This window comes from Cervus canadensis, chromosome 22 (assembly GCF_019320065.1).
Source record: "Cervus canadensis isolate Bull #8, Minnesota chromosome 22, ASM1932006v1, whole genome shotgun sequence".
In the NCBI taxonomy this organism is placed as follows: domain Eukaryota; kingdom Metazoa; phylum Chordata; class Mammalia; order Artiodactyla; family Cervidae; genus Cervus; species Cervus canadensis.
The window spans coordinates 44,851,496-44,871,481 of NC_057407.1; the positions used below are offsets into that span (position 1 = coordinate 44,851,496).

Consider the following 19,986-nt stretch of genomic DNA (forward strand, 5'->3'; position numbering starts at 1 on the left):
CTGGGATGAAGTCTGAGATGTACCTTCTGACTCCTGCCGCGAAGACTCATTTCTCAACCATAAAAGAAAACAGCGCTCTCGCCCTCCCTCTTTAGCTCCCACTTGAGATGAGGATGCCTCTGCTCACTTCTGTGGTGTCGGGAAAGCTTATACCCCGGTGTCCCTACCAAATACTTGACTAACAAATTACACACAAGCATTTTCAACACCAGGATTTTTTAATTGTGTAAATGCTTTAAGAAGTTAAAGCAAACAAACAAACAAAAAAAAAGAAGTTAAAACAATCCCACTTAGACTACATGTAAGACGGAAGCCATCACACTAGACCGGCCTTGCTCACGGCTCCCCTCACCATCGGCCAGCTATCCCACACTGCCAGCCCCAGGGCCACATCACGTCCCTCCGCTTCTCCGGAGCTGCCACCGCTCTCGGGGGGCCTGGACCAACCTCTCCTGTCTCCCTGCTGTCACTCCTGCCCCCAAGCCCTGGCTCTCCACACAGCAGCTGGGGGATCCCTGAAAGAAGTCCATCAATTCACGCGTGCATGCCAAGTTGCCTCAGTCGTGTCCAACTCTTTGTGACCCTAAGGACTGTAGCCCATCAGGCTCCTCTGTCCATGTGATTCTCCAGGCAAGAATACTGGAGTGGGTTGCCGTGCCCTCCTCCAGGGAATCCTTCCAACCTAGGAACTGAACCCGTATCGCTCTTGTTTCCTGCATCTTCAGGCAGGTTCTTTACCACTAGCGCCACCCCAGCAACTTCCTTCCAATCAAATTCGGATTAAAATTTCAATTCCTGACCAGGACCCGGAAGGCTAGTGGAATGCAGGCCTGCCCTGACCACCCACTTATCTGTGTCCACTTGCCCCAAGGAGGTCCTACCCTCCAGCCTTTCTGCAGCGGCCTGGGCACTTGCATTCTGCCCTGCTTGGGACTCTGTGTCTCTGTATTTTCCCACGGTTCAATCCCCTCCCTGCACTATTACTGGGTCTCTGCTCATCACCTCTGCTCCCTACCTGGCATTACATCGTGCATCTGTTTCTCCTTTATGTCTCTCTCTTCTCTCTCCTGTCCCCAGACGTCAAGTGTCTCCTTTACTGTCAAATCTCAACTCCTGGTCCAGGGAAACCAGTCAACACACACTTAGCAATCGTCATTCTAAGTAGACCACCAGCCCCCTACTCTGCCAAGAATGCCCTCATTCCAACCAAAGGTGACGTTTACCTGCTGAAGACGGATGAAATCACAACCAACCACCTTCCTGGAATAAGCATAAAACGCTCAGCAAACACATGGGATGCAGGCATGGACACATCTCTGCCCACAGTCCAGAGCTCCAGCACCTGTACCCACCAGTCTGTAAGATTCCTCTTCTCCAGATAAGGTTAGGAAAACAAAATAAGGCTGCTTCTGTTTTTCTTTCCCAATCTCTCAATTAGCAGGGAAATCAATATGAATAAATTAGTCACCCAGTTCAGCATCACTTTTCTTGTGATCTCACTCTATAGTTCGGGTTTGGGGTGGGGTTTTTAAAACTTTTTACAACTAAATACTTTTTTAAATTGAAAAGAAGTACCTTTCCAAAATAGTTATACTTACTCTCACTCAAAGAAAAATGCCTAGGTTATAGAAGGTTTTTCTTGAGATCTACTTCTGAAAGTTATAGCCATCATGAGAGTAAGAAATAATGCTCATGTATGTATGTATTATCACATTATTTTTGAAATAAGAATACAATGTTGTGCCATAGCTACAAAATTAATGTAAATATTTCAAAATATCAGCACACAAACAGGAGGAAACTTCTGTAATGAAGCTTGCATGACTCTGAGCTTTAAAGAATATACACTGAAGTCATATCACGTAACAGCACATTTCCTATTGGAAATTCAGGCTCCTAGAACAATAATTCAACTCAATTTGATATTGATTCTACCTTGTGATTCCAAGCTGAGATGTAGATTACTCTAAAGAGAAGGGGAGAGGGGAGGACCGATAAAAGTTGGTCAATGAGATGCATGAGAGGTCCATCAGCAGAACGGACAAGGCACAAACTGTGTGCCAAAGAAAACAAAAACTACCAGTGCTCCAGGCTGGCTCATCGATCTGTTCGGGTTTTAAAGCGGCCCTGAAGCTACCACTGTGCCACAGGACTGAAGATGGCATTAAGCCAAACAAGCTCCAACGGAACATTACCCTCGGCCTTACGGGCATTCATTATACTTTCTAGAAATGCCAAGGTTCACTTTAAACCTAAAACGGGCAAATTTGCTTCCTATCCTACTGTGTCTTTTTAAAGTCCATACAGGGTTAAATAAAAGGGCCTAGAAGTAGCAAAGAAGGAAGTATGGGAGGGAGGGACAAAGGGAGCCCAGGGGAGTGAAAACAACACAGAAATACAAAGAGGAGCGAGACAGAGGGAGGGGAAAAGCCGCAGAGAGGGAACACACAGAGAAGAGAGACAGAAGGAATAACAGAGAGAGAAAAGGAAAAAGTTCATGGGAAAAGGGAATAATGTGTTTCATGGAAAAGTCGTTTGTTTCCAAGTCGCTCTTTTTCCATGTACTGTATGATGCCATATGTGGGAAGTGAGGGCGGCTGGAACCCGGCCCAAGAACATCTGCCACAGACCTTAAAGGCCCTAATAATAGCCCAGCTGGTGTCCCCAGCCTAATGAGCTCACTGCCCACGTGACCGGCTCCCCTCCGGGACACTTCCAGGGAACGGAGGGGCCAAGGGCAGGCCCAGGCACGCCCCCTGCCCTCCCCCACGTCCAGGCTCTCCTACCTCCTCGGCCTCCGTCCTCCCTTTCCTGAAACCACCCCCACCCGTTTTCCTGAGCTGACTTAACTCTGATCCACCAGTTCCCAGGACATGGTTCTCAACAAGAAAGGCAAATATCAGAAACAGAAGGTGGGGACATCGCTCCAGATCTTCTGGACGTTAAATGGGCCATGGTTATGCCAATAAATAATTCAACAGCTTAAATGAAATGGAGACACTCCCTGAAATATGCAACTTGCCAAAACTAACACCAGAGGCAAATAAAAGGATCTGAAAAGCCTACTAAAGAAATGGAACTCCTAATGAAAAACCATTCCACATCCAAGGAACAACCAGGATGCCACCAAGTGGGCTTTTCTGCCCAACTACAGGCCCCTTTAGGAGCCCTGGCAAGTCATTCTCTGGGACAGGGAGACTCTAGGCCAGCTTGACTTTCCCACTGAGCACTGCTTGTTACCAGGAGGAAACCATGAACAGCAAAATCAGAAAGTGGGGGTGCTGGGGGTGAGCAAAGAAGTGAGGCTTTACAAGTTCAGAAAGTTTTAACCCTCTCTGGTATAATTTTTTCAAACTAATTCTCATCACGGTGCACTTTCAAAAGCCCTCTTGCACTTGAACAAGTGGCCCGTTAACATCAGGATGGACACGGATTTCAGCGTCCAAGGGGAAACCTGTCTGAAATTGACAAGAGGAGACCCCAATAGCACTGACACAGTATCCATAGCAATTGGAAGAGAAGCTGAAAAAATCTGGTATCTCTCTCAGTCCAAGCAACACATCCTGACCGTAACAAAGAGACAAACGGACATGATACATGGGGCTTCTTCAGCAGAAAAAGACAAAGACGGCCACATTTCAGAAACCGCGCTTGGTGACACACAATAGCACCAATGTTTGTAAGCATGCAGCACCAGGCTAGCAAATTACATGATTCTATCCCTGCCTACCAGGTAATTATATCAAGAGCAATCACATGATTAGCTGAAAGGTGGGCAATCATTAACTTTTCCTACTGTTCAACACTGTTACACACCAAATTATACCTTGTTAATGCCATGAATAAGTTATCTAAGCCTTGACAGCTTCCTGTTTCGATTTAAAACACCAATGCCACTCCTGCTGTAAGCTAACATGGCAAAATTCACAAAAATTTAAATAATAATTGTGGTATTTTTAAGGACTATCATAAGTACTTTTATACATTATTCCCTTTTGTTGAAATGTTTAATATACTGAGACTCCTTTCCAAAAATAAGAGTTGTTTCCATTCACAAAGCACTAAAAGCATTAACAGAATCATTTTAGTCTTTATTAACCTTGTTCTTTCACTTTCACACTTTTTATGTCATACAGCCAAGGTCAAGTCTATGGTTCTCAAGTCTTAGAGACTCCCCTGGCTCATCTTCAGGCCTACAACGGTACACCTGGCCAAACCATATTAGGGCATCAGGCAAAACAAAACTCAGTAATACCAATTCTGCCTTTATTTAAATTTTTGATTTTTTTTTTTTAAAGATTTCTTTGCATTAGTTTACCTTTTTTTTTTTTTTTTTAGAAATACGGCACTAAAATACTGTTGATCTTGATTACTTAGATTTTTGGCTACTACCTCATCCTTAAATGTGCTACCTGAGGCAAGCGCCTCAGTGACTTCACCTTAGCCCAGGTCCGAGCCCACAATAGTAACAATACACCCTGGGTGCACCAGCGAAGAAGAGTAAACACTCAGGCTTCCCAACTACCTCCCAGACCAGACAACAGCTGCCTGATGGACCATCTACTAGGGTATGTGTGTATATGTTCTTCAAGACAGGGGGGTAGGGGGGAATGGGGAATGGTATAAAACCCACAAGTTTGAGCACAGTTAAATTCTATGGAGCAAATATTTTACATCATGTTGCATTAAAATCTAACAGTTGCCAAATCACCTAGAACCTTTAATTATCTTATATTTTTGGCTCCATTAATTTTTACTCATATATATTTTATACAGTCAATACCTCCTCACAAGTAACCACCACTATTCAGATCCCTGTTACAGGATAGTTTTGCCTATTTTTGAAAATGGAATCCTACAGTGTACACTTTTGTGTCTGGTCTCTTTGACTCAATTGTGTTGTTTTGTTTTGTGTTTTTTGGCCTCACCAAGTGGCATGCATGATTTCAGGTCCCCAACCAGGGAGAGAATCGGTACCCCTGCAGCAGAAGTGTGTAGTCTTTAACCACTGGACCGCCAGAAAATCTCTCTTTGGCTCAACATTTGCCTATAACTTTCATCCATTTGTTGCATGGATTAGTATTTCACTCCTTCGTATTGCTGAGTAGCATGCCGTTGCTTGGACATACCAATCTGTGTATACGGTCAATGGACATTTGGGGTTTTCTACTTTGGAGCTACTGTTAGCAAAGCTGCTATGAACTAAGTCAAGAATATTGGTTTCTGTCGCGCACATATGGAGAAGTGAATCACTGGGTTGCAATGTATATGCTCAGCTTTAGTAAATACTGCCAGTGTTCCCAGTGTTTGTTCTTCTTCAAATATGGTGCGTGAGGCTTCCAGCTGTTCCACATTTTCACCAGTGGTTGATATTGTCAAATTTCTTATTTTGTCCATTCTTATTTGTCCATTTGTCCATTCTGATGGGGCTGCTAAAATGAGCAATTTCTAATGCCTTCCAATTTTATCACAATCCTATAGCTCCAATATCACAAACTGTAAAACCTCAAGAAAGGTGTACAAAGATCACAAAGTGCAGAAAAATCTAACTCAGAGCTTATTGTTTCAGGAAATCATAAAAATACAGACACAAACAATATGTGACACAAACCCACATGATGTCTGGCAAGAAAACCTGCAAATGTTCACAAATACTCGAAGAATTCTTACAGTCGATGTGTTACTATAAGAGTACAAGGCTAAGCCAGCATCTCTTCTGAACCATAGAGAACCACAGAGAGATACAACTCTACAAATAAATGCACACCTATTATGCATAAACAAACACGAAGAACATTTTAGCCCTTAGCCTACTTGGCCTCTCACAGAAGAAGGACCCATGAACCCCACCTATTGCCACAAGAACACTTTCCCCCAGCACTTCGGTCTCCTGGCCAACCTGTGTGAGTGCTTCTACACTTATCATCACTGTCCACACAGGGATGGCCACCAGACCTTTTCCTCATACTCAGATCTCTCTTCCAAGCATCAGCCCCAGATGTCCCCCATCCCAAAAGCTTCCCTCATAGCTCAGGGGGTAAAGAATCTGCCTGCAATGCAGGAGACCTGGGTTCATTCCCCGAGTCGGGAAGATTCCCTGGAGGAGGAAATGGCAACCTACTCCAGTATTCTTGCCTGGAGAATCCCATGGACAGAAGAGCCTGGTGGGCTACAGTCCATGGGGTCACAAGAGTCAGACATGACTTGGTAACTAAACCACCAATCTCACAAACACCTCACACACTGCACCTTCACAATAGCATCCTCCAGGCCTTCACCCCTGCATAACTGAGAGATGTTAATACAGTTTGGAAATCTCAGCCCCATCCTTGACTCTGCCCCCTCCAACCCTACCACCATCTACTCAAAGTGAGAACAGGGCTCATCCTCCCAACATTACTCAAAGGAATCCACTTCTTTCCACCCACAGTATCATTTACAACCCCAGGTAAAGTCACCTCTCTCTCTCCTTGCGTAAAGCCAGTTTCACAGAAGGTCTCAGTCAACCCAGAGGTGGATGGGACCTTGGAGCACAGACTGCCCTGGGCACATTCACCAAGAGAAAGCCAGTCGCCTCCGCTAACTCACCCCTGCCCTGCCACAGCCTTCTCTTAGGAGAGTCTACAAACTGCATCCCTTGGCTGTCCTTGTGAACAAACGTTGCTGCAACTTCTGACTTTGTGAGGGAATTTCTGAGACTTGATTATCCTGATCATTCTCTATCATGCTGTCTTTTGCCAAACAGAGAATTCACTATCTCATAAATGATAAAGGTTTGACTAATAAGATGACCAAAATCCCAGGAATATTTACTTTATCCCCTTTCACATGAGTATCATTTCTCTTTTAGTATCAAGAGATTTAGCCCACCTAAAATTCTTTCATGTTAACATTTAATAGTTGCTATGACATTCCTCTTGTACTTCATAAAAAGTAGTTCCTTCATCTAATAATACAAACTATTTCCCTACCTTGCAAGTATAATATAACCACATCCACTGCATTAGTGCACATTTTAGTCTATTTTGCCAATGATTTGCTTGTCATTCCTTATTTACTATGGTAGTAGAAAGAATATTCTGCTTATTTTCTCAAATAGAAGGGTATTTTCTCAGAATTTTAACACCAAACTACACTTCTCCTTTTAAGAGACCTTTGAAATGTCTTGTTATTTGTTTCCAAATATCACATCCAGAGGGATTTCTCTGGGATCCTTGCAAAGTTAACCCCTCCTCCTCAAAGCCAAAGGAGGGAAGATAGCTGTCATTTGAACAAAAGCCATAGCCTCATCACTGCCTTAGGTCACGGGGGCCATTCCTGTTAGTACCACAAAAATGAAGGCCAGCATATACCTCTAGGGCATGGTACAGATAAGTGTTCAAAAGTATCTGTGGATGAATGGACATAAGGAGTTCAATAACAGCAACAATAATGGCTAACACAAAATGCTTACTGAGTCAAGCATACATATTAATCTATCTCATCTTCTTAATAACTATATGAGATTATCATATAAGGTACTATATTCAGGAACTAGCTGTCACAAACAAGAGTTCTTTGCTGGGTTTAACATATCTGTCCCTGACAAAGCACCAATCTTAAAGGATGGGGGGAGGGGACATGGCTTCGAACACATCAACAGTATGTTATGGAGTTCCTTGGTGGTCCAGCAGTTAGGACTCCCCAGGTCTGATCCCTGGTCGGGGAACTGAGATCTTGCATGCTGCATGGCATTGCAAAAAAAGAAAAGAATTTTTTAAAAAAGTGTTGGATGCCTATCTAGTATTCATAAAAATAGACAAACAAAATAGTATGCTAGTTTATCCAGACAGATTGTTACATCTGGATGTTTTTAATTTTTAACAAGTGAAAAAAACAAGGCTACATCCTACTTAGCTCCATAAAGCAGAACTGTATAATCCCCATAGCACTCGGCATTTTATTTAAAACATTCTAGATGCAAAGGTTGGGATGAAATACTCATCTGGATAGGACTCTTCTCCACAATGAAAGCCTGCACCCGGATGTACCACTCAGACAGAGCGCCAGTGAGTCATACATGTAACAAATTGCTCATTTTCCTGCTCCCCATCTTTCCTCTAAATCATTATGCTGCTATTCCAGAATCATAGGTTTGGATTTCTGTTTGTTTGTTGATGTTTTTAATCCCCCAGCATAGAGCTTACCAACTCCAACTTTGGTCCAACATTTAACTTGACAAGAATCTGCCTGTCCCTTTAAGTAAACCTCCAATTTTCTTCCCAGGCTTGAAATTCTCCCATGTAAGCAAGGCCAACATCTTTGGACTCTTGTTTTAACTAGGAAAAAAATGCCCTTAACATTTTAACTGTGCTGCCAGATCTCTGTTGATGTCAGTCCACCAACCCCCCCTACCCCTCACCACCACTCAAAGTCAAACCAAATTAACTGTTGGAACCCTGTATTCAGAATCACAAAATGGAACGGACTGTCTTACTGAGTTACCCTTCTGTTTTCATCCTCTTTGGTCCCCAGCTCACACACTCCAATTTCCACTCAAAATAAAAAACGTGAGGGAAGAATAGAAACAAAGATCATAAAGACGCAGACACTAAAGCACTAACAGCTTCTAGAAACCTTATTAACCTGAATCCCACTACACTCACTAAATAATTAAACGCGATGCCCCTCGAGTTAAACGGCAAATAGCAGCAAGGGTTGAAGCAAGAGCTCCTGTTATCAACCACTTTTCAGGAATCCCCTGATCAAAGCAAGGCAAAGACCCTGGTTAGTGCTGGAGGATAACAGAACTTAGGGAGAAGAGTGACTTGAAATCACCATGTCGTGCCCAGTAAGATGGCAATTATCAAAAAAAACCCAGAAAATCGGACTTGCCTGGTGGTTCAGTGGTCAAGACTGCGCTTCTTTTTTTTTTTTTTTTCTTTTTAAGACTGTGCTTCTAATGCAGGGGTCTCAGGTTCAATTCCTGTTTGGGGAACTAAGGTCCCACATGCTATGTGGCCAAAAATAGTAATAATTAATTTAATTAAATACACACAGCATAAAACTATAAAAAACACAGAGAATCACAAGTGTTGGTGAGGATGTTGAAAAATCGGAACCCTTGTGCATTGCTGATGGGAATACAAGATGCTGCACTCACTGAGAATAATGGTATGGTGATTCCTCAGAAATTAAACACAGAACTACCACAGGATCCAGCAATTCCACCTCTGGATACATACTCAAAAGAAATGAAAGCAGGGGCTCAAACAGTTGTTTATACACCCACATTCATAGTGGCATTATTCACAACAGTCAAGAGATGCAAGCAACGTGAGTGTCCAAAGAGAGATGAATGGATAAACAAAATATTTACATACATAGCAATGGAATAATATTCAGTTTCAAAAAAGAATGAAATTCTGGTGTGTGATACAACATGTTAAACCTTGAAGATATTAGGCCAAGTGAAACAAGCCAGATACAAAAAGACAAATACTGTATGATTCCATTCATATGAGATTCTTAGATATTCATACTGATAAGAGACAGAAAGCAGAATGGTGTTCGCCACAGGCTGAGGGGAGAGGGAGGGTGGAGAGTTAGTGTTTACTCAGTACGGAGCTTCTCCGGGGTAAGATATGGAAGTTCTGGAGATAGACGGTCATGATATTTGCACAACAATATGAATGTAGTTAATGCCACTGAACTGTGCATTTTCAAATGGCTAAAATGGTAAATTTTATGAGACATTTACTTTACCAAAAATTTTTTAAAGAACTAAAAATGGTCATTGCATTAGGGATTTCCCTTCATCTCAGACTGGGGGGACTTGGGCACCTCTGGGGGAAAAAGAAAATTTGGCAAAGACAGGTAACTTGCTCCCACCCCCGCAGGAGATTATGAAAGAAGCATGGCAGCCCTATGGCCCTATACCTGCTGGGGAAGCGGCAGGGAAGAAGGGAGGGTGGAGAGAGTTAGACTTACTGGGGTCAGATCCATTTACCTTCCATCTGGCTCCCACTCTGTCATTTTTGAAGTCTCCGGTGTTCACAGCACATGACCCAACACTGAAGAGTGACTCTTCATGGGGTAGGTGGATGGATAGATGGATGGATACATGGACCTTTCAACTACTTGGCTAGAATTTGGGGAGAAGACCCAATTGACCACTCTGGCATACTTTTAAGAGCTTAAAACACCTCTCAATGTGAGGGTAGGGAGGGTAAATCGCTGGCTAAGTTTTGGGCTGCTTTTCCTCACTTCTGATTAGAATGATAGTTTGTCCCTGCCCTCTTTGGGTCCTCCAATTTTAGGGTTCCTTGCATACAAATGAAGGAAGGGAAGAGGAGGGCACTGAGAAGGGAATGGGTTCAGCAGTCTTCCCGCTTTGAGCACCAATTCTCCCCAACAACATAGGGAGCAAGGGTGTGCTGGCCACTTACTCCTCCCAATATACTTGAAATCTGGCCTTGTGCTTCTAAAAAGAACACTCTGTGTAACCATGAAGGAATGCCTGACAAGTAATACCACCTCGGGACATGTTTACTAAGTAGAATCAGATTTAGCAGGTCTGGGCAGGGTCTCCCACTTTGAGGGTGTCACAAGCTCCCAGGTAATGCAGATGATGCAGGCCGGCCCACCACACGTTGAATAATAGGGCTTTACACTCCTGCAAGTACATCATGAGTAGTTCATATGAAGCGCCAGGACAGATGAAACACAAGCTGGAATCAAGATTGCCAGGAGAAATATCAATAACCTCAGATATGCAGATGACACCACCTTTATGGCAAAAAGCAAAGAGAAACTGAAGAGTCTCTTGATGAAAGTGAAAGAGGAGAGTGAAAAAGCTGGCTTAAAACTCAACTTTCAAAAAACTAAGATCATGGCATCCGGTTCAATCACTTCATGGCAAATAGATGGGGAAACAATGCAAACAGTCACAAACTTTATTTTCTTGGGCTCCAAAATCACTGCAGATGATGACTGCAGCCATGAAATTAAAAGACACTTGCTCCTTGGAAGAAAACCTATGACCAATCTAGACAGCATATTAAAAAGCAGAGACATTATTTGGCCGACAAAGGTCCATCTAGTCAAGGCTATGGTCTTTCCAGTAGTCATGTATGGATGTGAGAGTTGGACCATAAAGAAAGCTGAGCATGGAAGAATTGATGCTTTTGGAGTGTGATGTTGGAGAAGACTCTTGAGAGTCCCCTGGACTGCAAGGAGATCAAACAGTCAATCCTAAAGGAAATCAGTCCTGAATATTCATTGGAAGGACTGATGCTGAAGCTGAAGCTCCAATACTCTGGCCACCTGATGCGAAGAACTGACTCATTAGAAAAGGCCCTGATGCTGGGAAAGATTGAAGGCAGGAGAAGGGGATGACAGAGGATGAGATGGTTGGATGGCATCACCAACTTGATGGACATGAGTTTGAGCAAGCTCTGGGAGTTGTGAAGGACAGGGAAGCCTGGTGTGCTGCAGTCCATGGGGTCGCAAAGAGTCAGACACGACTGAATGACTGAACTGAACTAAACACTCCTGCAATCAGTTGGGGCCATAACAGCAGTGACCAAGATCAGGCAGAAACAATAACAGACAAGATTTTCCTCTCACGAGCATCCCCCTCCTCCCACTGCCATTCTCCATCCAAGCCACAACCTTTTGTTCCACCATGAATCTGGACCCTTAGCCACTTTGGCATAATTAGCCAAGGCATCTACAGTCACTCACTCCCAGCTTTCCTCATTACACTGAAGACAATCAATGCTCCCGGAGGTCAAAGAAATTTGTCCTCCCCAAGAAAAGTGCGCCTGTGGTCCTCAAACAGTAACTTGAAGACAGTCTCTGCACTCACTGCTTACCTGCTTCTCCTAGTTAAAATGCATGATTCAATACTACAAGCAAAGCCAAACCATTTCCAGCACCCTAGAGAGACATTCTAGTTTTGGCCACATCTCAAACTGGAAACTATTTGTTAAGGACCATAATAAAAGGGCTTCCCTTGTGGCTCAGCTGGTAAAGAATCTGCCTGCAATGCAGGAGACCTGTTGGGAAGATACCCTTGAGAAGGGAAAGGCTACCCACTCCAGTATTCTGGCCTGGAGAATTCCATGGACTATATATATAGTCCATGGGGTTGCAAAGAGTCAGACAGGGCTGAGTGACTTTCACTTTCACTTTCATAATAAAAGGAGGTGAGCCTACATTCTACTAGATCATGCCTCCTCTACTTTTTGTGAAACTGACAGCTTGCAGAACACCACTATCCAAAAAAAAAAAAAAAATTCAGGCCCACCCAGAGCATATGCTGCTGATAATAAAGAACTGCTGAAAAAAAAAAAAAGAACTGCTGGAAGGACTTTGATTTTACCAGAACATCAGAGGAACTGATGGAGATCTTATCTAAGTCCTCCAGTTCTCCACATGCATGGATGTTTCTTCTCTGCAAACCTGGAGAGAGAAAAATAAAATCTCATACCCTATTCTAATTAGTATCTATTTTAAGAGCTGCAAATACACCTGCATCTACGTTATCAAATGTAGAATTTGCCAATAGCTAATCTGTGTAAACAGAAGTCAGGAGACAGAGGCATTTTTTTCAGTCAACATATTCACACTATCTACTAACTAAGCCCAGGCATTAGAAGGAGCACAATGAAAAGGGGAGAGCTCTGAATGGTATGCTAAGGATGGGACTTCCCTGGTGGCTCAGTCAGTATAAAGGAGACCACCTGTAACACTCAATAGAAAGACAAACCACTTACTCCACCTGTTTGTAGTGATTTTCAACTAATTATTTTAAAAACTTTTTTTTTCAAAGTCCCCTGAACACCCAGAGCAGGGTCTTCCTTAACATTCAAATGCAGATAATTCATATTCTAGTGGTTCTTTAATTTACTCATATACCTATTTCCCCCCCAAAAAATGGAGCATCCTTTTCAGATATCAGTACAAAATCCATTTCCCCTAGGAAGATTACCTTCTGCTTTTAAATGTCCTGGCATAGCATAAAACCTGCAACTTGAAAGGAGCCTAGAAATAATTCAGCTCCAAGACTGTCACACTGGGGACTTCTCTGGTGGTCCAATAGTTAGGATTACTTACTTCCACTGAAAGGGGCACAGATTTGACCTCTGGTAGGGGAAATAAGGTCCCACAAGCCACGCAGCGGGGCCAAGAGGAAAAAAATTATCAAACTGGGGTACAAATGCTTACCCTGAAGGGAGCTCCCAAAGCCCCAAGGAAAATAAGGTGAATCTTTTTGAGTGTTTTTTGACTCCAGGCAGCAATTTAAAGTCTTTTTATACTAAAACAAATAAGATGAATCCTGCATTTTATTCATCAAAGGAATAATGGAAGTAACACTGAAAGTTCACTGGGAAGTGCTGGAAGCCTCAGGCTGAGCCCCCCAATCCCCTTCCAGGGTTCCCTCAGCCCTAAGGGCTATGAGGGTAAGTTTCAGACTCTTTCAGACTCTATGGACTGTAGCCCTCCAGGCTCCTATGTCCATGTGATTCTCCAGGCAAGAATACTGGATGGGGGTTGCCATTTCCTTCTCAGGGGACCTTCCTGACCCAGAGATCGAACCCGTGTCTCCTCTGTCAGCAGTCAGATTCTCTACCACTGAGCCACTTGGCAAAGTCCGGCTTTAGAAGCATCAGTAGAATCCTTTTCCTATTGAGACCCGGGAGCCAAAAGACATTCCCAAGGCTGTGAGTGGCTGCCTGAGAGGTCACTGCCCCTGTTAGTCTTCATAGAGATTTACAGTGCTTCTCACCATCACCCAGGCGAGGCTGGGAGCAGTCCTTCCTAGAACACTGGACTAGAAGCCCAAACAGATTTTAAGAACTCACCTTCCACTGTGTTCCACCCTCTTCTATTTCAGGTGCACTATTAACAAATACATAATTAAAACTGCTTCTCCATGAATAATGAAGCCACGCAGTCCTTCATAAAACACATGTCAAATCCTTTCTTTAACCAGCTGCACATCATTTGGTATTGTATGTAGTTCAGAGGCACCCAGACTGATACATATGCGATTATTTTCTCTCTCTTCACTAAAACTTTGAACTTTTCAACAGTGCAGGTGGCCTCCAATTGGATACACCTAATAAAAAGGCAAGTCAAATTAGGGAACATTTATTCAAAAAGAAGGAAAAAGAGAGGGAGAGGAACACTAAGACCCATTCAACAGTGTTTCTGTATACAACAGAGACTCACCCAGGTTAAAAATCTAAGAACCCACATGAGCCCTGGGATTGGTGGAAATAGTTGTCCCCTAACATCTCAATCTCCTAAAAGGACCATCCCTTTGTCCTCTCACAGAAATCCAAATACATACCAAATACAGGTGAATTAAACAGATCAGGGTTCATTGTCAAAACCAAAGGTCATGTGATCATATATTTGAAGAGGCTGGCTGTTGTAACATTATCCTCAAGTTTACTAAACTGAAAGACAGGTGAAAGACTTGATTTAATATCAGCAACCCTCAGTAAGTTTAAAGGAACTCCTCACCCTCCAATGCCTTTCCCACTGGAGCCCAGCAGGAGAAAAGAAGCACCTCTTTCGGAAGAGCAGCCGCCTGCCTGCCTTTCTCAGCTGTCTTCTAGGCTATATGGTGTAACAGAATAATCAAGTCTAGGAAAACACCAACAGCTGCTGGGCAGAGAAAGCCCAAGGTCGGCTCTCCACCTTGGGAGCAGACAGTCACGGGGGGAACCCAGAGAGTTAATTCCAGCCTCATCGAACAATTACAGAGACCTACTATGTGCAAGCTTAGGGGCAGGAGCTCAGAAGAAAGTCCACATCACATGGCAAACAGTAAAATGCTGCTAGTCTGGAAACAAAGTTTAGGAACTCCTCTCAATGTGAGCAATGCTGTTTCATTTTCAAAGTCCTTTTACAAAATCTGATTCAACCCTCCCAATAAACCTATAAGAAGGAAAATAACTTCTATTATGTTTGCTATCATACCCATTAGGGCTCAAAAACCTTACCAAGTCACAAATCTAGTCATGTTGGAAGAAGACCTAAAAACCCTCCCAGGTCATTCAAACTTTTACAGACACTTTCATTCACAGCACTCTTTAATCCTTACAACAGTTCAGGGAAGTTTGTTTGGGTTTTGTTCCTTTGTTTTGCAGGGGGTGGGGGGCATGCAATCCCAAAGAGGGGAGAGCCTGGTCAAAGAAGTTAAATAAGCACCCAAGGTCACACTGCCAGCAAAGAGAGGAGCTGTAATCTGAATCCAGGTTCCCCCCTTCAAGTTCTTCTCTAACACACCAGAGAGAAGGATTATGAGCAACACAGCCAGAGTGGAGACACCCTCCACGGAGAGCTGAGGGTGGGAAACCAAATCCCACAGGTCTCTGGGGCATCAAACAGGAAATGGTTGGTGCTGGGACCAAGCTGAAACCCAGCTCTGGTCTAACCTGCTGCCCACGGACATGCACTTTCTACCCAGCTCAGCATCATCCCCAAGCCTGGGTCAGCGTTCCAGGTGGCTCGGTGCACAACTGTCTGGGCACCTCTGTGATAAAGATGGGGCCAGAGATGGAAGGGCACACACACATGATCTTTCCAAACCAAGAGGCAGGAGCCATCTGTCACTCCAGGTCCAATTCTGAACCTGCCAGCCGACCTGTCATCATCCACCAGAACTTGGGACACCCTCCCGGGTGCAGACCGCCCAGAGCCCCCATCGGTCAGTCTGGCGCCCTCCCTCTCTGCTGCTCTTGCAGTTGGACACCGGAAAGGACGCTGTTCCTAGCTTATTTGCCTGGGGTATATATCGCCACCCTACCCCATCACCAAAAGATGTTCCACTGGAAAGGGTACCCATCCTGCCTACCCAACGGCAGACACTGACAACATTCACCCATTTGCTTGAAGCAAAGTTCTAGTGAGGCATAAGGGGGACAAATATTTTTTTAATCAGAGGCCTAGACATACTTAGAAAGGGCCCAAAGCGGATGCTGATTTCAGTTTCTGAACAGGCGCTGCGAAGGGGTCGAAAATACGTAGACTTAAAGGGTAGGGGGCACCCAGGGACAACCCGGGAAGCAAGGAAGCGGGACTTTAGATTTGTGTTTTCCTGAACACAACTTTACAAAAGAGGAAGCAATACATTTTATTAAGTTTCTTGTAACTGCAGGAGGCTGACCTTGGAGATTCGAAAAGAATTGAAAAACTCGGGTCCAAAAAGTGACAAAGTGAACTTGTTAACTCTCGGGATGGAAAGGAGGGGGCCTAAAAGCCATTTGTCCCGTGCCAAACACTCTCAGAAGATGGAGTTTACATTCGTTTGGCGGGTGAGTAGGAATGGGGTGCCGCTCGCGCTCTGGCCTGGCTCAGCTCGGGGCTCTTTGAAGGTCGCCTCATTGTCACTTCGAAGCGCCGGAGCCGGGAATCCAGGCCACGCGGCGTGACCGACACGATGCACTATGGGCACCTTTCTGTGCCCCATGGCCCTCCCGCAGGTGCGGCCGACGCCGGAGGGGGCCGTCCCCGCAGGGTCCCGGCCTCTCGCCGTTATCACTGCATGCACCCACACTCCCGAAACAGCTTCCCCACCCATCCCCGAGGGCCCGATGCGCTGAAGTCACCGGTCAGCGGTCCCGGGCTTACCCTCGAGAGGCGCACGGAGCGCGGCCCCGTAGCAGGCGCGATCCCGGGGGCCTCCGGCGCCGAGCTGCCCAAACGATCGGCTCTCCTGGCCGCCTCCTTCTCGTTGTCCTCGGCCCAGTCCCGGCCGCCCGGCGGCTCCGGTTCCCTCCACAGCAGCCGGCCGGGCGGCACCGGGGCGCACGCGGCGGGCTCGGCTGGGGCGCCTCCTCCTCTTTCGGCTGCCCTCCCACCGACTCGGCGCTCCCGGGCTCGGGGTCCCGGGTTCTGGGGCGCGGGGCTCGTCGGGGCGCTCCGGGTCCCCCGCGCTCCCTCCTGCGCCGCCCTCCCGCGCGCGGCCCCTCTCCCGGGGCGCCTCACTCTTTGCGCGCGGCCGTCAGAAGCTCGGGGGCACGCGGGGGCGGCGGCCTGGTGGGCCCCGGGGCGGCGGGCGGGGGCGCTGCTGTGGACCGGGGCACTGATGCGGGCGCCGCGGCGCGGCCTCTCGCCATGGCTCTCGGCGGGCGGGCGCTTCGCACCTCCCCTCCGCGCTGCCGTCACTGCCCGACGCGCGCCGAGCCCTCCCCTTCCCCCGCCCCGCCTGCAGGCCCGCGCCACCACCTCCAGGACGCCCGCCGGGCGGAGCGCGTCGCTGCTGCCCGGTGCTGCGCCCCTCGAACCTCTCCGGCAGGTGGCCGGCTCCTGCGCCTTTACCGGCGTCTGGCCTGGAGAAGTCCCGGGCGAAAATACCTGGATCGGGAAAGGTATCCCACACTCCCAGTACCACCGCCTCCGCCCCGAGCACTTCTAGCACTTCTTGGTGTCTGTCCGGCCAGTCTATGGGGAGGATGAAACTCACGCTGACTGCCGAGAACGCGGGGGAAATCCAGGCGCTCGGTTCGTGCAGGCCGGGCCGTCCCCTAGGAAAGCAATCCTTAGGCTTAAATGGGGGTGGGCCAGAGCCAGGAGGTGAAGGGAATATGAATGAACAAAATGCCACCAAACGGTAAGGGAGGGAGACAGGGATGTGGAGGATCAGGAAACGATCCAGGAAGTAAGTGCATTCAGGCTACTCTAATATGCAAATCACCAGTGGACAGTTTAACGGGGAACAACACGCATGACCTCATTTCCAGTTGAGGCTGCTGAGTTTACAGCAGCGGCCTCGTCCCTGCCCAAAGGTCATGGAGGACACTGGGAGGACATGGAGAAGACTCAGATCAGAACGGAAGACCCAAGGAAGCTAAACCAGAGAAAAACCTGGTTTCCATTACTGGAAGGGGACTTGAAGAGAAGGTGTATAGTAAAGATCGGTTCAAGCAGGAATCATCCACGGATGCTGGCTCTAGGGGGTTGTGGTTTATTGTGGGGCAGATATTTGCCTGGGTTAGTGTGTCTCCCCCATAGGTGGTTTAGGCTTATTAGTAGCAAGAGAAAAGTATTCAGTATACAGAGGGGCAGGGAGACAGCACCTTGACCAGGATCAAAACTGACTTCACGGATGAAAGCAGATGGATAACATGTCTTCAGAACACATCACCTAGACAGTATTTCCAGGGAGAATGCAGAACCTGAATCTAATGATGATGAAACCCCAGACAAACCAAAATGAGGAATATCTATTTCAAAAGGAGGCAGGGACTGTATTCTTCAAACATGTCAATGTCGCAAAAGAAGACTTGGGAAATGTTCAAGATTAAAGAGTGCTAAAAAGTCTTGACAACTAAATGTGATAGCTGGTCCTAGACTGGATGTTTGGGGGAGGGGAGATGCTGTAAAGAACATTCCAATGGACAAAATTGGAATTCTGATAGTAAAGTATAGGCTCAGTGTGCTGATGTTGATACTTGTGTTATGGTCGTGTACAAGGATATCCCTGTTATAAATACACTCTGAGGTATTGCATAGGGGTAAAGAGGCACTACGTATGCAATTTATCTTCAAATGATTCACAAAAAAACTGTTGATAGAAAAAAATGATAAAGTAAATGGGCAAAAAAATTAACCATCAGTGAATCTGAGTTCAGGGTGTATTGGAATGTTTCTGTAAGTTTGAAATTATTTTCAAATAAAAAGATTTTGAAAAACCATCAAGTGGGGGATGAGGTGAGATGGGAAGAAGGCAAGAAGTGGTCATAAAAAGACAACCCAAGGGATCCTGGTGGTTTTAGGACTTGTGGCTTTAGAATAGGTGATAAAATTTATGTAGAACTGATACACACACACATAAGTACAAGTAAAACTAGGGAAATTGAGGAAGACAGGTGGACTGTATGAATGTCAATATCGTAATTGTGATACCATATTAAAGTTTTCCAAATGTTATCATTGGGGAAATTAGGCAAAGGGTATTATTTCTTATGACTGAACGTGAATCTACAATTATCTCATTAAAAATTTCAATTACAAGGAGTTCCCTGTTGGCCTCGTGGTTAGGATTCCGGGCTTTCATTGCCGTGGCCTGATTAGGGAACTGAGATCCCCACAAGCTGCCCAGCACAGCTGAAAAAAGAATTTTTTTCAGTTACCCAAAAAAAAAGATCATGTATGTGCCAGATATGTACATAAATGAGCATGGCTGCCTGGGAGTTCAAAGAGCAGATATGCGGAGGTCCTAGTAGGTTTAGAGCCGACATGGAGCTGTTACCAACAGTGAGGGTTTTTTTAAGGATGAAGAGACTATGTGAAGTCTAACTGACAGATCAGGTTCCTTCCAGTTCTGTAATTTAAGAATCCAAGAGCTGGGGGATCTTTGAGATCATCTAGTCCAACCTTCTCATTTTCAGGAAACTGCGGGCAGAAAAGTGGTACATGACCAGAGGAGCATCGAATTAGTGGTAGACCCGTAACTACAACTCTTGTCTGCTGAAATATGTCCAGTGCTCTTTGCACCTTTACCAGCTGCCTGTCACTCTCCATTTCCATGAGATAGAGTCAAGGTTGGTACAGAATTCTGAAGTCATTCATTCAGCCATTTTGAGCCCTTGCCTGTGGCCTTGTGGGAGCAGGGTCCTGACGTTTGGTTCCCAGCACCAGATGACAGACTGTGGATTCCGCTCCAGAGGAGGAGGGGCCGGTCTGCCTCTTACACTCACAGCTTGGAGGAAGCAGGTGGCAGATGGAACCCCTGGAGCGAGTCAGCCCCCCCCCCAGCTATGGGCCCTGAGCTACTTGAAGCTGCTGGTAGCCTTCTGCTGCTGCAAGTCAAGAGTGCAGGGCCCTGGGAAGGATGCAGGATGGATACATGGAAGAAAAAACAGTCATTGCCCTGGCAGGTCCCAGCCTCATCCAATATTAGGCAGAGGTGTCTGCACCAGAAGTGACTCTGGCCTCTCTTGGGTCATGGAAAGTCACTATTCTTTCCTTTTGTCAAATCTAATCAAA

At 45.7% G+C, this 19,986-nt stretch overlaps 1 protein-coding gene across 1 annotated transcript in view; it reads right to left on the reverse strand.

Annotated features, from left to right (window-relative positions):
- Positions 1-19,986, reverse strand: part of LOC122424389 (skin secretory protein xP2-like) — a 60,467-nt gene that overhangs the window by 36,655 nt on the left and 3,826 nt on the right. The window contains exon 2 of the mRNA XM_043442136.1: positions 16,627-17,409. Within this exon, the coding sequence (XP_043298071.1) occupies positions 16,627-17,409 (783 nt within the window). The remainder of the gene's footprint in view (positions 1-16,626; positions 17,410-19,986) is intronic.